The sequence below is a fragment of the Ranitomeya variabilis genome, chromosome 3 (genome assembly GCF_051348905.1).
Source record: "Ranitomeya variabilis isolate aRanVar5 chromosome 3, aRanVar5.hap1, whole genome shotgun sequence".
NCBI lineage: Eukaryota > Metazoa > Chordata > Amphibia > Anura > Dendrobatidae > Ranitomeya > Ranitomeya variabilis.
In genome coordinates, this window is record NC_135234.1 from 55,440,431 (window position 1) to 55,459,486 (window position 19,056).

Consider the following 19,056-nt stretch of genomic DNA (forward strand, 5'->3'; position numbering starts at 1 on the left):
GCTGAAGACATATTTGGCCATTATTTCTTCTGTCTCTTCTATATACAGTACATTCCTACTTGACTAAGCATGCAAGTACAATTCAATGGGAACAAAGAAATCCAACATGCCTGATACTTCTTTCTCCCTAACATGTTCCAGGAGGTCAGGGGATCCCATACACATTAGATCATGAGGTTGAGTTCATTACTGTATGATCTATTGTGAAGGAGTTATACAGCATAAAGAGAAATAGCTCATGGTGAGGGAAGAATCCAGTTACAGTTTGTCCCTGCCTTTTCTTAAAGGGAAGTTTAGAGGGGTTGTCCACTACTCGGATAGCTCCTTCTCAATCCCTATGTTTCCTCCCTCGTAAAATAATAACCCCTATACTCACGATGTAGGTGCTGTTCCAGTGGTGTTTGCACTAGCTCTCCTCTCATGTGACTTTGTATCACCTGATCCCTGGGGCCAGTCAGCACAGGCTTCCCTCTCCCCACCTTCGAAAAAAAATCACATACAGCTTAATTCATCTGGATGTATGTGATTCATCCGAATGTGTGGAGAGTGAAGCCAATGTTGGTTGGCCTGCAGGAATCGCATTTCATAACAATGTCACACGATCCCTAGCATACACCACTGGGAGGGCACTGGAAATTAGTATAAAATTTATTAGTTAACAATGAGGAAGCATAGGAAATTAAAAGGGGTTGTCAGAGTAGTGGACAACCCCATTAAAGAAGCACTCCCATCAAAAGTTCTATCCTCTTAATATATTGCAGTCATTATATTATATAGCACTGTGTACTTACAATTGCCCACTTTCCCTTGTACCCAGTTATTTTTTCTCTTTTCCAATAGGACTATGACATTACGTGATTACAATCTGATTTGCTGAATTCTTCTAAACTTTATGTAGAAACAGGAGGTCAATTTTCCCTGTATGAGTCATAAGTCACTGCAAAAAGTCCCTGGCAGGAGAGGGGGGAGCAGCTTGGTCAGGAGTAGAAGAGAGGTATGATAAATGCAGGGAAAAGAGACTTCCTGCTTCTACATAGAGCAGAGAAAAAAAGAATAATTAGTTGAGTAGAAAGGCAAAATGAGCAATTGTAGGTACACAGTTCCATATTATATGATGACAGCAATACATTAAGGGTATGTGCACACGTCAGGATTTCTTGCAGAAATTTTCCTGACAAAAACCGGACATTTCTGCCAGAAAACCGCATGCGTTTTTGACGCGTTTTTGATGCGTTTTTTTGTGCGTTTTTTGTGCGTTTTTTCCCAAATGCATAGAATTGCTGGAAAAACGCTGCAAATCCGCAAAATTAATGAACATGCTGCTTTTTTTACCGCGATGCGTTTTTCACGGAAAAAAACGCACCATGTGCACAAAACATGCAGAATGCATTCTAAATGATAGGAAGCATAATGTATGCATTTTTAATGAGTTTTTATAGCATGTTTATCACGAAAAAACGTGAAAAAAAACGCGAAAAAACCTGAACGTGTGCACATACCTTAAGAGGATAAAAACTTTCATGGAAGAGCTTCTTTAAGTAAAGACCTACATAGTAAGGTAATCCCTTTAGAGAAAAGACAGCAGGGTAGAACCAGTTAACCATCTAATCTGTAAGGTGCTTTATGGCTCTCCCGTGTAAGGGTACCGTTACACTAAACGATTTACCAACGATCACGACCAGCGATACGACCTGGCCGTGATCGTTGGTAAGTCGTTGTGTGGTCGCTGGAGAGCTGTCACACAGACAGCTCTCCAGCGACCAACGATGCCGAAGTCCCCGGGTAACCAGGGTAAACATCGGGTTACTAAGCGCAGGGCCGCGCTTAGTAACCCGATGTTTACCCTGGTTACCATTGTAAATGTAAAAAAAAAAAAACACTACATACTCACATTCCGGTGTCTGTCACGTCCCCCGCCGTCAGCTTCCCGCACTGACTGTGTCAGTGCCGGCTGTAAAGCACAGCACAGTGGTGACGTCACCGCTGTGCTCTGCTTTTACTTTATGGCCGGCGCTCACAGTGAGTGCGGGAAGCTGACGGCGAGGGACGTGACAGACATCGGAATGTGAGTGTATATAGTGTTTTTTATTTTACATTTACAATGGTAACCAGGGTAAACATCGGGTTACTAAGCGCGGCCCTGCGCTTAGTAACCCGATGTTTACCCTGGTTACAAGCGAACACATCGCTGGATCAGTGTCACACACACCGATCCAGCGATGACAGCGGGTGATCCAGCGACGAAAGAAAGTTTCGAATGATCTGCTACGACGTACGATTCTCAGCAGGGTCCCTGATCGCAGTAGCGTGTCAGACACAGCGAGATCGTAAGTATATCGCTGGAACGTCACGGATTGTGCCGTCGTAGCGACCAAAGTGCCACTGTGAGACGGTACCCTTAGACTAGCTTAAACTAGAGAAGACAGAGAAAGTATTCAGAAGGATCTAGATAAGCTTGAACAATGGGCAGTGACTAATAGAATGGTATTTAACAGGGAGTAATACAAGATTCTACATTTGGGCAAAAAAATAGGAGGAATAGAACTAAGCAACAGCACATGTGAAACAAACTTGGGTATACTAATAGATCACAAACTGCACGAGTCAACAATGTGATGCAGCAGAAAAAAAGGCAAACACAGTTCTAGAATGTATTAACAGAAGAAAAGAGTCTAGACCACGTGAAGCAATTATCCCCCTCTACTCCTCCTTGGGCAGACCTCATCTGGAATACTGTGTCCAGTTCTGGGCACCACATGTTAAAAAGTCATTGAACTAGAACAGATTCAGAGAAGAGCTACCAGGATGGTGAGCAGAATGCAATGTATGTCCTACGAGGAACGGTTAAAGGATCTGGGAATGTTTAGTTTGCAAAAAAGAAGGCTAAGAGGAGACTAATAGCTGTCTACAAGTATCTGAAGGGATGTCACAGTGTAGAAGGATCATCATTATTCTCATTTGCACATTAAACAAGAGAAGCAATGGAATGAAAGTGAAAGGGAGAAGACACAGATTAGATATTAGAAAAATTACTATGCTGGGGAAGAGAAGGATCGGTGATGTTGAATTTCAATGCCTGATCCTTAGCTTAGCTGAGTGTGTGTATGGAGGAGTTGGGAGAGATAGGTTGATCAGTGTGAACAGATAATTAAGGTGTTTGGGAACTTTTAATATAAGACTTCAGCTTTCCATAATCACCACAACATTAATGCGAGGAAAACTAGACTGATGGTTATTACAGTGGTCGTGTTGGCTTAAACCATCTTTAGTCCCATTTTTATTATTGCTTTTTTTGGCCAAGCAGCAATTTAGCTCTTGAATGTCAAGAACTAGATGAAAAATGTAGTTTTACGGCCTTGATGAAAGTCAAGGTGTTAAACCAATACTAAGGATTAGTTTTAAGAAGCATACAAAAAAAGTTAAGGTTTATTTATTCATGAATGAAGTGTCTAGTTACCGCAGCACCACCTGTTCCACAGTTGTTCAAGTGCGTCTCGCTATCATAGGCATTTATCATGGAAAAAAGCTTCACCATTAATCAGGAAGCCTACGGATCTGCGAATATATCGGGCAGTGATGGGGTCATCTCTAGCTAAAAAGCTAGGCAATTGTTTTTCTAACCTAATCCCGTTCTGAAGATACTAATAATTGCTTCTAAGGACACGTCTTCTACTTTCACCAGACGATGCAACATGAAACTTTCGGAAGCTGCGGCAAATCCAAACTCCATGAGCTTAAATACTGTTATTTTTAAATATATAATTGCAGTCCAAGGTAGCTACTTTTACTATCACCATGAAGAGAATGCAAAAAATGATGATTACTTTCTTTTCTAGGATTAGTAGTACTCTTTAATACTCCTCTCCAAAAGATATAATTATAATGACAAGCAATCACTAAAACGTTCCCTCTCACTTATTACAGCCAAAAATAACAAACAGCACCTGTTTCAACAAAGGCATTTTATCCTATGGGATTTTTTTTTCTGTGCCGCTATAACGCAGAATAAACTAATTAGATTAAAGCGAGATGTTTTGTGAACAATCTAACATTGTTTATCTGCTGTTGATGGTTTGAAGTCATCTACAATATTTTCAACGTCTGTTGAATTAGATTTTTTTTTTTTAATTTCTCCATTTTTATTCAGCCTAGAAAAATGGAATTAGACTTAGTGAATGAGAATTCTTTAAATGGTAGCAATTTTGTTGACGAGAAGAAATAGGCTTCATTTTGACTTTTTGAACTTAAAATGTGAAATTATTTGCGTTGTTATTCGGTTAAAGTAGTTTAATTTATTTATTTTTTTAATAATGCTCTATCCAACATATAGCAAAAATAGTAAAAATATTAAGATGTCCATTAACATGAGATATTCATTTGTAAATCATGGGTAAACCCAACTTAAGTTAGTAGCATATGTTTAAAGGGAACTTGTCCTGGCTCTCCCTATTGACTCCCTTTCCATATAGACTTGATGTTGTAGCTTTTCAAAGAAAAACGTGCACGGGTGAAATAAAGCGGCCAGCATCTCAATCAGATGGCATGAGCCTACTGTCACGTTCTCCTACACATTCATTCGACCAAGAGCTACTCTTTCTGATTCTCCTTTTCACAGCTATTAAAAAACCACTGACTAGCAAGGATGCTGCTGAAAGGCAGCCATTTAACACTGAACATGGCACATTAAACAAACCAATACTTGAATAGGTTTGGTTCATGAACATAACTTTTAAATTGATGGACCACAATTCAAAGCCTGGATGTCAAGGTCCAAAGCTGGTGATGTCTGATGGCAGCCCTATACCATATGATGGACAATCCAATAGATAGCTAACTGTATAATACATAGCCAGGCCAGGTCCACAAGCCAGTCTTACTGTGCGACTTTCCGCTCTGGTTCAAAGTTATGGCCTACAAGCAACTAAATTCTAATAGGACATGCGAAAAGGGGACAACCTCTTTAAAACTAGCAGTACATGTAAAAAATAAAAGCTGGAAAACTCTTACCTAATACTGTTAGTTCTGCAACTTCGCTTTCTCTTTCACCCACCATATTGGTACCAACACATACATATTTCCCTGCGTCGCTTTTTCTTGTGTAGGTGATCATAAGTTTTCCGCCTCGTATCTGAAAAAGATTTGCAAATTTCATCTTAGTATTTATAAATAGAATATTGGATTTCTCCAATTAATTATCTATATAGCTCACATTGCTTACAGTATCTAAATCGTTGTTGTCATATGGTCACAGTACAAGTTAGGCACATGCAAAATAGCCTATCCCATCCAGAAAGACTACAAAAGATATCCCATACATACAATGGGGAGAAGATGAGTGTCCCATTCATGGCAGTATCATTGAAGGGCCATGCAATTGTTCCAGTAACAAAAACGAAATGAGCTGGATACTGAAGTGACGGCGTGGAGAAGGATTAAGTGTTCAGGTAGAGAGAAAATATATGGTTTCACATACACGAATGTTCAGGCCTTTTGGGATCTTTGGAGAGGTATGTTCATATGGATAACCCAGACGCTCTAATACACCAAAATCTTTTAAGTGCACATCATTAAATGTGCATATATCCCCTTGTATCTTTTACACCATATCTTATGGCTGAAATGTAGCATGTGTTAATGCGCAGTGGAACATCTGGGGAAGCAGAAAAAGCAAGGATATTGTCTACCCTGATGGACAGAATGGACCTAGAAAGGAAGAGGAGATCACAAGCAAATCCATGCTGTGCACTATGCTCCAGACTGGGTTGATGAGACATGATGAGAATCCACATGTTATTACTATAGAGCAACTGTATGGTCGATTGATATTTAAACTGTATGAAGTGAACCTGTTACCAAAGGCCGCCAGTAGTACAGGACACCAAGAGCAATTCCCCACATGATTCACTGAATCTTCTGCCATCAGTAATAGCAACCGTACCCACCACCAACCATAAACACCCTTTGTCTAAGTCACCATGCTCTTACTTATCTGCATGTCCCTATGGGTAATGGTTGAAAGACCTGAAAATTGATGGACACTTTGGATCACATGAAGTAAGGTCAGATGTCTATAATCACATGCCTATGGGAAACCCCATAAAAAGAAGATGAAGTCAAGCTGTCATTGACATCAAGAAGTGATTGCTGTCAAGTTCCTGCACAGAAGAAGAGACCAGTCATATAGACATCAATATAAGAGGTGAAGGATTGGAGAATAAATATAAATATACAGTAACCTATTAGCCACATACGGTAAGTTGTTATAGACTACTAAAACATTTTTTTAGTGGCAAAAAAATGGGGTAATCTAGTATTGGTGATGCACATAGCAGTTTTCCTTCTCCACAAGCTCATATTTTCAAATAGGTGAGTTTCAATATGTATAGGATCAAACTAATCATCGTGAAAGTTGACCTTCAGGCAGGATATAGAGCTGGAGGAGCTGATTGGATTGATATATATTTTTGTAGTAACGTTTCTGTATTTCTATGCATAGGAGTTCAGTGGGAGTCCCTATTCACTGATTAACAGTCTTCCCTGTATCACTGTGCATGAAGAAACAGCCATCAATCACTGAGTAGGACCACACTGGACTAAGAAGCACACAAACAACAGTGATTTCAAAGCATAAAGTTCAAGTTATGCTCTATCTTTTCCAACAAAACTATATCCCATTCTTATTAAGCTTCTCCTCCTATGTATAAGGTTGCCAACAGATCGGACTGCAAGTACAACGCAATAGGTTCCCCTCAAAGGGCATGGGTCACTAGCCATAAATACATATTTCTGTTACTTGGTGGAAAGCTCAATGTTCTCTTGACCTCTTGAATGGGGCTATGTTGTTTATTTTGCTCGCCATTTCTGAGATATGGCTCCCTCTTCCTTGTATGAAGATCAAGTCTTTTTAGCCAAGGGGTCTTATCATCAACTCTTCTCTGTGGGACTCAACTTTAGTATCAGACCCTCTTGTCTAACAAGACTAGATTTACATACAAGAAAGAGGGGACCATATCTCATTAAAGGAGAAGTGAAGGAACGAAAGAGAAACAACTCAAAATTCAAAGGAACAGGGGCAACAATAACACGTTAATGCCAAGTGACATGTCCTCTTTAAAACCTACACCAGACATATTTTAGATAAAAGAAGCAGTCTCAACAAAGTATTATCTCAATACATTGCAATCACCACTGTGTACATACAATTGCTCCTTTTGCCTTTCTATCCAGCTAATTCTTCTCTTTTCTCTGCTCTATGCAGAAACAGGAAGTCTCTTCGCCATGCATTTATCATCCCCCTCTTCAACTCCTGTCCCAGCTGCTCCACCCTCCTTCGTGACTGAAACTTTTGCAGTGATGACTCATGATGACCTGTGCAGACAAAATTGACCTCCTGTTTCTACATAGAGCTTAGACACTTCAGCTATTCTGTTTTTAATCACGAGAAGTCATAGACCTATTGGAAAACAGAAAAAGCAATTGTGAGTACACAGTGCTATATAATATGATCATTTTAATATATCGAGAAGATAAAAATTTTGATCAGAGTTATTCTTTAAAAATATTCTGGTGAACCAAGAAATCACACAAGGGAATCCAAGCTCTGGGAGAGAAGAGAAGATTTACAACCAATGGAAAATGTGTCACGTATTAGAGGGTGGGTGCAATTAATTTTATGTCTATAGGACTACATTTCCAACCTACGGGGGATACTCAATGTATTGACTTAACCCAATTTTGACATAAACAATTTCAAAGACATATGTTAATTAAACACCAGGGAATATTCTAAATGCTCTTATATAGCCAAGTAATTAAAACACCAAACAGTATTTAAAGTGCTGAGATGTGTCAAGTGCGGTAATGTGCCTTCATTTGAATTACAAATTAAATATCTAAAGATGGTGTAGGCTGAAAAATACGGCTTTGAAATGTATACTGCAACATATAAAAACATGGAATACACTTATGTCATTATCATTAGCCAAATAGAAATTCTAAGAAAAAAGCAGCTATTTAGCCCGCGTCTCTCTACAGAAAGCATATGTTTGAGGTTTTCTTTTCATCCTAGTTGAAAAGATGCAGAAAACTGTCCATATGTAGAAGACAAGATCGATGATGAAATGAGCCTCACAAATGTGACTGCATGGTAAAGCATGTGGGATGCAGGCTGGAACTAAAATGATGCAACCATTATGTGTAAGTTCACATGGGATGGAAACTACGAAGATTCTCCTTTAGGATTGGAGCATAGAACATCCTTAGTGGATCATGGTATCAACCATATGAAGTGTATCTATCATGAATTTACTATGAATTGTGGTGCAAAAATTTGCCACGTGTGGATCAAGCACCCCATACACTTTAGACCAACTTTACGATATAGATATGTTTGGCCGAGTTTCTATTATGACTAGGGACCCCAGGCGCAACTGTTGGGAAGCTAAGGATCCGGCATGTCCAATTTCTGACTGCCGATCCTTTTGCTCTATCTCTGAGATAAGCTGCCAACAGACATGTACTCTCATAGATGACACAGGAGTCCTCTGCAGAAAACCACATTTTGGGAACACTCTAAAAATATAATGGTGTCTCTGAAAAGAGTTGTTCACTACTAGGACAACCCATTCTTAAATTTTATATTAAACAATGTAAAATAAAATCAACAAATTTACTCAACACCCATGGTGGCGCTAGTACAGAAATTTTGCTGCCAGGTTTGCCGAGGCTGACCTGACAGTGTTATGCCATGTGAGTCCTGCAGCCAATCAGTATCTGCTACTGAACTGCTATGTGTGGGCTAGGCTCTAAATCAGCTCAGTCAGACGTTCCGGGATCACAACCAAAAGATCACGTAGTAAACCAAGGGAAAATACGAAGTCGTAAGTCAGGTCACATGCCAGGGTCAGAATACCCTGGGCAATAACAAACGGGTAGTCTGAACATGGTCCAAAGGTCAGCAGCGGAATATCAGACGCAAAGGGGTAATAACAAATGGGTAGTCTGAACATGGTCCAAAGGTCAGCAGCCGAAGAAGATCAGAACTTACAGCACAGGGTACAGGAGAACACACCAGAGAGCACAAGCTTAGAACAAGCTTTTGACTGGCAATGGTCTGAGCCAGACAGCTCACCTAAATAGCAGGGCAATTATCAAGAACAGGGAACAATTGTGGAAATCTCTTCACCTTCCAGTCAGATAGGTCAACCAAGCTGTCAATCAAAGCACCAACAGCTCAGCACGCCCGAGCACAGGATAGGATGACAGAGCTGTCCATCACAGAGTCCCAGACACTCTGAGCAGAGGAATGATGACACTGTACTTTTACTTCCTTTGGACGAACCTTGGACATCAAAAGCAGGTGTCAGAACTGTAGTCCATTACTGACTACTAATTGGCTGCAGGGCTCTCGTGACATAACAATGTCATGTGAGCCTCAAGAGACCCCGAGACAAAATCACTGGAATGGTGTCAGCATCATAGGTGAGTAAAGGGTACTTTATTTTACAAGAGGAAATATAATATTAAAGAAGGTTTTGTCCTAATAGTGGTCAAGTACTGGCTGCAAAATTGCCAACTGTAGAATTTGACGGTAAAGTAGACTTTAACATCAGGGTCAAGAGAATGTTGGGTAAGAGGTAGTCTGCTCTTACAGAGTACAGTAAAAAAACATCTGACATATTTTAACCATCTGTAAGTTATTATTTTAATTCATGCTTTCAAAGGCCTCCATTCTCCGTCAGATAGTGGGATCTGCGTGGAAGCAGAAAATATTTGAGGCACTTGTAATAACTTGAATTGTTTGCTCAGAGTGGTATTCATGATGGTCCCTGACTGTAAAGAGCAGGTGTTCAATATCAGTCCTTCTTGCATTGTGAGTTTCCCATAGAAAAATTGCTGGGATTTGATGAAAGCACATCTTGAACAGAGAATATAGCGTGTTTGAAAGTGGGGTTCATTGAATCCTTATTTTCCATAGTTTATTTTTACGAACAGACGTTCATAAATCATGTCAGAGGATTTTGATAATTTGTTTTTCTCTGTCTTCCTGCTTGTTGTAGTAATGTAACGACGCTAAGAGATCAATTTAACAAGTGTAAAACTTTGATCCAAGCATTTGTCAGATATGAATATAATAAACTGTATGTTATCCTTCAAAAAGATCAAGTATGGGAAGAAGATTAACAAAATGAAGGGTTTTTATCATTTCTCTGTGGAGTACATAAAGTAGATTTTGGGCACAAAACCAAACTGGGCCTCACTCCAAGTCAATGTTTAAGATACCGTCCGGAAACTATATTTTCCTTTACATTGGACTGAAAATATACACTATTCTTCTGGTATTGGCTCCAATGTCTTTTATCTAGGAAAAGTAGATATGGATGGTGTTGTACCCTTTAGACAAACCAATGTGTCTCATATGAGACCCTTGAAGAGTCATCGTTCAGTTCTGGTTGGTCTCTTCCACTTGGGTGGCGGAAATTTGAAAAACACTACAAACACTACAAACAAAAAGATAATGAAAAAACTCATGGACAGGAGGAAGAATCATTGACCTCTTCCTAGGAGAACTCAAAAGAATATCAGACCCATTCTGATTTGTTGAGAGGTTTCTCTTTATGTATGCCACCAACACGGATAACTCATTGAAGGGTGATGTAAGAAGGGTGGTGTAAGCCTTAAAGGGAATTTGTCAGCAGGTTTTTGCTGTCAAATCTGAAGATAGCATGAGATTGTGGTTAAAACACTGAATTCAGTGATGTGTTACTTATTAGGTTGTGTTGTTGTTTACTTACAATGAAGGTTTTACCATTAGGACATTATCATTGTCCAGACTAGCTCCCTTGTGCCAAGCTGTCCAACCCGCCCACTATTCCTCTCATAAGCAGCTCACTGTCAATAGATAATGTACATATAAACCAGTGACACTTTCTGAGCTTTGCTGCATGCTACATTTGAAAAATCTCTGATTGTGTCACAACTGCTGCACCCATTAAATTAAGTAATATATAGCTGGATTCAGGGTTTCTTTTCCTATATTATTCTACTCTCAGATGGGGTAGCAAAACCTGGTGACAGATTCCCTTTAAATGCTTCCTACCTGTTTATAGGAGGTGCTATCTCACAAATGGCATTTGGGGGATACAAAGATCAGAGATAGATTTCAACATATCCTTTTGTTCTCAGGCAATAGGAAGTGCTATCACACTGCTCAACTTAATAGGGCATCCCGTTCACCTAATATCATCATTGTTGTAAACTCGTCCAGCCCACAATTATTAAACTACTACCAGACAAGTCTGGGGTCAGCTTATCTTCCCTGAGAACAAAAGGATCAGGTATGTCGAAAACCAACTCTGATCTTTGCATCCTCCAAATGCCATTGGTGAGTGCCGGGAAGTCACGTATACATAATATAACCCCAAAATCGCTGAGCTATGCCATCAATAATCTATTGTGTATGGATTTCTTAACTTGTGGGAACTTTTACAATTGCTTATTTCATATCTGACCCTACCAACAGAATGGTATATAAAGCTGCAATGTGCCCCTATTTCTAAACTCCATATTTACAGATGAAATAAGGGAATCTAATAAGCATACACCATATGTAGTTATACCAACCAATTACACAACAACACCTTGGGAGAAAGAGACTTAAGTGGTGCTAACAAGGTAAAATGTTAAGAATCAATGAACAAGTGTCGGTGAATACATGAGCAATGGCTTCTATGCAAGAGATGAGGAGTCGTACAGAACACAAAAGCCATAATATAGTTCAGCAGTACACAAACCACAATGGATTCCTTTCTTAATTAAGATTCCTTCCAGTGATAAGTAAAGTGTGTTTTCAATAAATCACTGACAAAGGGCTCAGCTCATAATAAATGATAGAAGAGGGAAATTGAGTAGAGTTTACTGATCGCATTCAAGCACCTCATCCCGGCATTTATACTCTCTGCTGGTGTAACCATTTTTATTACATCATTTTCCTTCTCATAAAACCATATGGGATAATGTGTGAAGGTTATTTAACTTAAAGATATATGTTATAATGGCAGTCTTTTATGTACAGTTGTCATGCTGCTGCAATGCAGGTAGGTGCAGGCTTCACTAGATGGCAGTAGAGAGGAAGCAGGTCTGCACCTAAACAGAGCTGACCTGCAGTGCAGCAGTGAGGCTACCACAGGTGGCAGCAGAATAGTCAAACAAGCCAGTTCTATATAGTCAGTAGCGCAGTCTAAAGGAAAAGACAAACACAGAGTCAGAGACAAGCCAAAAGGTCAATAACAGCCAGGAGCAGATAAGCCAAAGACAGAAGACAGAAACAGGTCAGGATACAAGCCAATTCAAAACCAGGGGGGTCTGTACACTAAAGGGAAACACTGAGTCAAGATGGGAACAGGGGACATGGGTTCAGGCAGCTAAAGCAGCAGGACAAATCAGGATACACCAGAGTGAGCTACACACGCAGTAGGCAGAACTATAACTGACACAGCCTGCAGGGTGCAACAGAGATAAATAGCAAAGCTTGAAAACAGCCTGAGGCTGAGAAAAGTTAACCCCTGAAATGATCAGAACTGGAAAAGGGAAAACAGGACTCAAAACTTGGCCTGGATCATGACAACAGTGCTATCAATCACTAGGAGAGCAAACAGTATGTTCATTCCTAGGGTGAAATGATTTTTAAGCTTGTATAAAAAATCATCATTTTTGGCAGCATGTCTTCCTATTTAAACAGGACATGTGCTGCCCAGAACCGTTTAATTTTATCAGATCAATCATTCTGTCTAAACAGACTACTGAACATACGTCATTTGGCTTCAATGTTGCAAATCAGCGGTAGATTAACACCCGCAATTGTTTAATGGAAATGCACTCTTAGATGCCTTCAAGTTCCTACTAGAGATGAGAAGAAGATGAGCAAGGCTACACTAGCCAACAAGAGTACTAGAAGATCCTCTGATGGGTACAGGCTTTTACACAATAATAAGCCCCAAAGAGAAGGCAAAAGACTAGCTCATCTGCAGTTGATATTGGACCAATTTGGCTGCTAATTGCATTAATTTTTTGATTGATTTAATACATTTTGCCATGCAATTATTTGTGGGCATGGACATGTTCTGCATAGATGGAGGTTGGGCTTTTTTTTCTTCTGGTGGGTACAAAGCTACAGAACCTATTGCTATTGCTAGAATTCTCCGGATATTATCAGTCCTTGAGAGTTGATCTTGGTTGTCTCATTGATAGGAACAAATTGTGATAAAAGTTAGGAAATCAAGTACTTTACAAGGCTATTATTTGGGCACTACATAGATCTGTTACTAAGTTTATTACTTTGTACTATTATATAACGAACATATGGAGGTACTTTTTTGAAAATTTGGCAGTGATATGTAAGACAGTAAGACACGATTTAAGTCTTTCGTTGTAGGAATGAGTTACGAAGAAAATCTCCAGCAGAACTCTCCACTCTATATTACGCCATACAGTGGCATACATTGCCAACAGGATTTATTGTGTTAGAGCCCAAAACATTATTGAAATGTTGGATGAACCCAGTAATATTAATGGGTTTGGCTGACAGTCTAATATGTATAGGGACGCCGGGTGACTGATTGTCAGGGAAATTGGACATTTCTGATTTTGGATTGTCAATGGTATTGTTCTCCCGTAAGATAAGCTGTCAGCCAACATCTCAACTGAAAGCCATTTAATGTGTATGAGGAGCGTTACGGATAAAAAGGACACTTACGTAGCCTCGGTTGGATGAATAGAGCTATATCATTATGTCTAAAGGTGGTGTCCACTACTGGACAACCTGTTCTTAATGGGCCCTGAGAGGTGAAAAAATAAAAAATAAACATTCTCCCAGACTTGTGTCATTCCACTGTACTCAGTGCTGAGCGCCTTGCCATCCTGCTGGTATATAAGCAGGAGAAACAGACTGGAACATAATGTGAACACTGCAGGCAATCAGTGGCCCCCACCAGATATTGATGCCAAAAGACAGGTGGGGGATGCAACACTCAATACGAAGGAATAGCACTGGTCCAGTGAGATGAGTATTGTGTTTTTATGTTTTTTTTTTCTTCCTGGACCCATTAAGAAGGGGTTGTTCATTAGTGGCCACAAAAAATAAATGCTGCCAGCCTCACGGAGGCCAATTGCGACACTTTGTGTGCTTCTGTTGGGAGAATGGGGGTCCACTGAGATGTTTGATGAATGCTTCAGGTGCTTTTCTTACACATATGACAAATGTAATGAAACCATCCAAAGGCCACGTTCACATGTTCAGTATTTGGTCAGTATTTTACCTCAGTATTTGTAAGCCAAAACCAGGAGTGGGTGATAAATACAGAAGTGGTGCATATGTTTCTATTACACTTTTTCTATGATTGTCCCACTCCTGATTTTGGCTTACAAATACTGATGTAAAATACTGGCCAAATACTGAACGTGTGAACGTGGCCTGGGGCTCCAGTTATTTTTCTTGAATGCAAAAAACAATTCCAAATTTTATCAGTGTTATTAATTAAAGGGTCATCAGAGTTTGGTCAGTGTCAGTTTTAACCAAAGTCAGTGAGAAAATGGCAAGGCATCTAAGTGCTGGCTTATTTTTTCATGGACACAAAGATTTCCACCAGAATTTGATCCGACACTCGGGTCAATATCAATATGGATTTGTGTGGACATCTATGTCTGAGGAAAACATTTGGGTATGTAAATTACCCCGTAGATTATCTAGGCACTATGAGTGCAATTCATGAAAAACACAGATAACACTTTTACCAGAAAAAGGAACGTTTGTATGAGCCTCCCCAATGTATTAGGGGCTTTACTCTCCAATATTTTCTTTCTTAAAAAATCCCGCTGAGCGTTAACCCAACTGTGGCAATCACAGTGCAACAATGGATCATTTCCAAAAAGAGAAATAACAAAGAGAACTGGGGGCAACTTTATATTTTAATTGTAAACAGAGGAACTAAAGGAACCATTTCAATGACAGATTCAGCTCTCCTAGATCTGTAGTGTGGTGGACTTTAAGGCCACGTTCATATGTTCAGTATTTGTTCAGTATTTGACATCATTGTAAGCCAAAACCAGGAGTGGGTGAAAAATACAGAAGTGGTGACGTATTGCTATTATACTTTTCATCTATTTGTTCCCCTCCTGATTTAAAATACTGACCAAATACTGAACGTGTGAACATGGCCTTAACTGGAGAAGGAAAACTTCCACTATAATTCCTTGCTCAATTTCTCAATGAATCTACCATGGGAATTCTTCTGCACAATTTAAAAGTTCAACTATTTCTAATTTCTAAATGGTTTCCACATGAGACTAAGATGGAAATCTTTTCACACTTGTCATATGGAAGAACGAGAGTTGTTGAAGAAAAGAAAACGAGTATTTTATGTTGTGAGCCTGAAAGGAAGGATAAACTGGAACATGTGGACAAGTCTCAGCGAAGAGGTTACGTCTTCTGCTCGGATCCAAACTACTGTGAACAATGGTCTTTGAAGTTTACCATCTCATGATCAGGAGTTGATGAACTCGCTCTGAACCTGCTGTCTGACATGTCCGCCTTTCTCTGCCCTTAAGGGTGTCATTTGATTGAAATGATGTGATACACAGGAAGCCTCTGTGGAATTATATGGTATTTGTGCACCTCTGAGGTTATCTATCAGGACTTCTCCCCCCACCGCTCACACAGAGAGGGAACTTCTAAGACTTTGGGGGTCTCATTCCATCCATTCTTCCTAATGCAAATGCGGTGGAAGCATTTAATCAGCACGCGGCTCGTAAGAAGTGAATCTGAGATACTTCTCTGATTAAATGTCTTTTAGAGGTTTCTCCAGTGGAATACTAATGACCTTGGCTTTAGTTAAACCTCCGAGGATTACAGTCAGAGGCACGGCATGGCTGACTGATAATATTCAAGAAGTATTTTACAAAACTTCTCATCTTAAATGTCATGACATGTAGATCGCACTCATTTTTCTGAGAGATCTAGGAATGAAACGGCAGAAGGACAGTGGAGACTGACACAATGGTGTAGCAGAAGATAAGATAAGAGTGAGGGCATATGTTTGTAGGAAAGAGCAAGGTTTTTAACTGTTATTTTACTTTTTTTTCTAAATTATTGCTAGACAGAAATTTTACAGACCCCGTATCAAAATCGGAGACTAAAAACACGCTTGTATTTATATTTCTGGTAATTTTTTCAAGAAGCAGTAAATGTCTACGAGACCAGATCTTCCTGGTTGATGAAGAAAAAATACCACAAATGCAGTGTAGACTGACACACTTAGCGGCAGATTATCAGTTGCAGGATGACAGTCGGTGTACACTGCGTAACAATCCAGATCTACTGTAGAGGTCTCACAAGATCTGTGAAATGCTGACAAAACTTTGGCTAGGTTCACACAAATCGGGATCAACTGCATAGTCTGCCTCCAAAAAAAGCTTTACATGCTCTTTGAAAGCTTTTCTCATTCATTTTAAAGCAAAATCCACTCTGCTGTTCATATGAGGAAGTTTTTTTGGGGTGCTGTTTTTCTGGTGAGGTTTAAAAAACGGATATGTCAATTCTTTGAGGTAGAATAACTCGTTGAATTCGCTCTAACCAAAAAAAATGCAAAACACAGTGTGGAAAAAATTTAATCTTAACTTTTTCAAAACCGCTGCCAAAAAAAGCCATTAAAAAAATCTGTAAAAAAGAGCATTTTTTGAAGTGGGTTTTAAATGAAAATCTCTTCAAATTTTTCTGCCTCCAAACATCTTCCACACCTAGCAGAATTGATGAGGATTTCTGCAGCATATCTGAAGGTTTTGTGCAGTAAACCCACAGCAGAATACACATGTGCTACATGCAGATTTTTTCTTTGATCGTGTCATGGATTTGTAGCAGATTTCACCTTGGAAAGGGTGAAATCTGCAATAAACGTCCCAAAAAAGAAATGCCAAGCTGTGCAATCATGTAAAATGTCCATACTGTATAGATGTTTCCACATGTCCATTCAGATCTTCTGTTTGTCTGTTCAAGTTTTTCAAGCGGAGGCAGTGGGGCCCCATTGATTTTTTTATGGGGGTCAGAATGGTGGTCAAGAAGACCAGGACTTTTTCTTCCATTCTACCAAATGGGACCCAGAATGGCCCATATATAATCAATGAGGCCCCTCCACGTCAATTTGCCTATCTCAAGCCACAGATCACTTACTCGGTAAAACAGAAAAGACAAAACGACTGTCTGAACAGACACATGAACAGAGAGTTACGGCCCCTACATACATTAAACTAATGTCGTTTGAACCCGCTGATATTGTTGGGTTCACCTGATGGTCTAATGTGTATGGGGGCACTGACCGGCTGATGGTCAGGATTTTCTTAGCTATTTTGAATAGCCGTGATGGCGTGCACCTGTTCACACTTGTCTTAAGGTACCGTCACACTAAGCGACACTGCAGCGATACAGACAACGATGCCGATCGTTGCAGCGTCGCTGTTTGGTCGCTGGAGAGCTGTCACACAGACCGCTCTCCAGTGACCAAGGATGCCGAGGTCCCCGGGTAACCAGGGTAAACATCGGGTTACTAAGCGCAGGGCCGCGCTTAGTAACCAGATGTTTACCCTGGTTACCAGCGTAAAATGTAAACAAAACAAACAGTACATACTCACCTTCTGATGTCCGTCAGGTCCCTTGCCGTCTGCTTCCTGCTCTGACTGAGTGCCGCCGTACAGTGAGAGCAGAGCACAGCGGTGACTTCACTGCTGTGCTGTGCTTTCACTTTCACTTTGCGGCGCTCAGTCAGTGTGGGAAGCGGACGCCGGGGGACCTGACGGACATCAGATGGTGAGTATGTACTGTTTGTTTTTTTTACATTTTACACTGGTAACCAGGGTAAACATCGGGTTACTAAGCGCGGCCCTGCGCTTAGTAACCCGATGTTTACCCTGGTTACCAGTGTAAAACATCGCTGGTATCGTTGCTTTTGGTGTCAAACACGACGATACACGCCGGTCTGATGACCAAATAAAGTTCTGAACTTTCTTCAACGACCAGCGATATCACAGCAGGATCCTGATCGCTGCTGCGTGTCAAACTAAACGATATCGCTATCCAGGACGCTGCAACGTCACGGATCGCTAGCGATATCGTCTAGTGTGACGGTACCTTTATTCTGTTTGGAGGTGCTGGTCAGTTTTTTTATCTTTAATGGTCAGGATAGATGTTGATGACACACACCTGATTGCATTGTTCTCCCTGAGATAATCCACTGGCTGATGTGTCAGTGGGTGACTTTCTCATGGAGAACACCAGAGAGCTCGGCCAAATGAGCACTACTGTGTACGGGAGAGTCGGCTAAGATGGCATAGTTCAGCCGACAGCCATCTAATATGTATGGCCAGGTATAGCAGAAACTATATTAAGTATGTGGATTTGCATGGAAAATACACACTAAATATGCTTTTACCCTATAAGTCACCATGGTCAATAGCGGCCGTTATCTTTATGCCCTGGAATGAACCCTGAGGTTTTTGTAATCCCAACTTGTGACTACTATTGACAATATTTATGGGATGTTCCATCTAGTAATTCAACAATGTATCAGATATAAGGACACTCATTAGCCATAAGCCCTGTGCAATCTCTGCTTCATGGTAGCCCCAGTCTGTCCGGCAGCTGAGGGATTTGCCGGTTTTCCTGATAAATGCCCGAATACAATCCCCTGAATGGGGATCATACAGAAACATGTTACAGTAGAGATCAGGGTATCCATTTTCTGGGAACAAGACAAAGCCTATTTTATTGTGGATTTAAAAAAAAAAAAACAGGATTGTTTTAAAATACAATTTTACCCTTGATTTTTTTTTACTAAATATATGCATTTTAACCCTGATTTAAATGAAAGTATGCATAATAAAATTATATTACCCAAAGGGATTCCATTCCATTGCCAGAATATAACATTTTCTGAATGATCAAAATGAACATTTCTAGATTATGAAAATGATTATGAATTTGGCTTTGTATCTAAGATAAGATATGATCCG

The 19,056-nt window shown here is 40.0% G+C and overlaps 1 protein-coding gene across 6 annotated transcripts in view; it reads right to left on the reverse strand.

Annotated features, from left to right (window-relative positions):
* Nucleotides 1-19,056, reverse strand: part of ROBO1 (roundabout guidance receptor 1) — a 1,469,611-nt gene that overhangs the window by 129,688 nt on the left and 1,320,867 nt on the right. For all 6 annotated transcript variants that reach the window (XM_077294071.1, XM_077294068.1, XM_077294069.1 and 3 more), the window contains one exon: nt 5,008-5,128. In XM_077294071.1, coding sequence (XP_077150186.1) covers nt 5,008-5,128 — 121 coding nt within the window. The remainder of the gene's footprint in view (nt 1-5,007; nt 5,129-19,056) is intronic.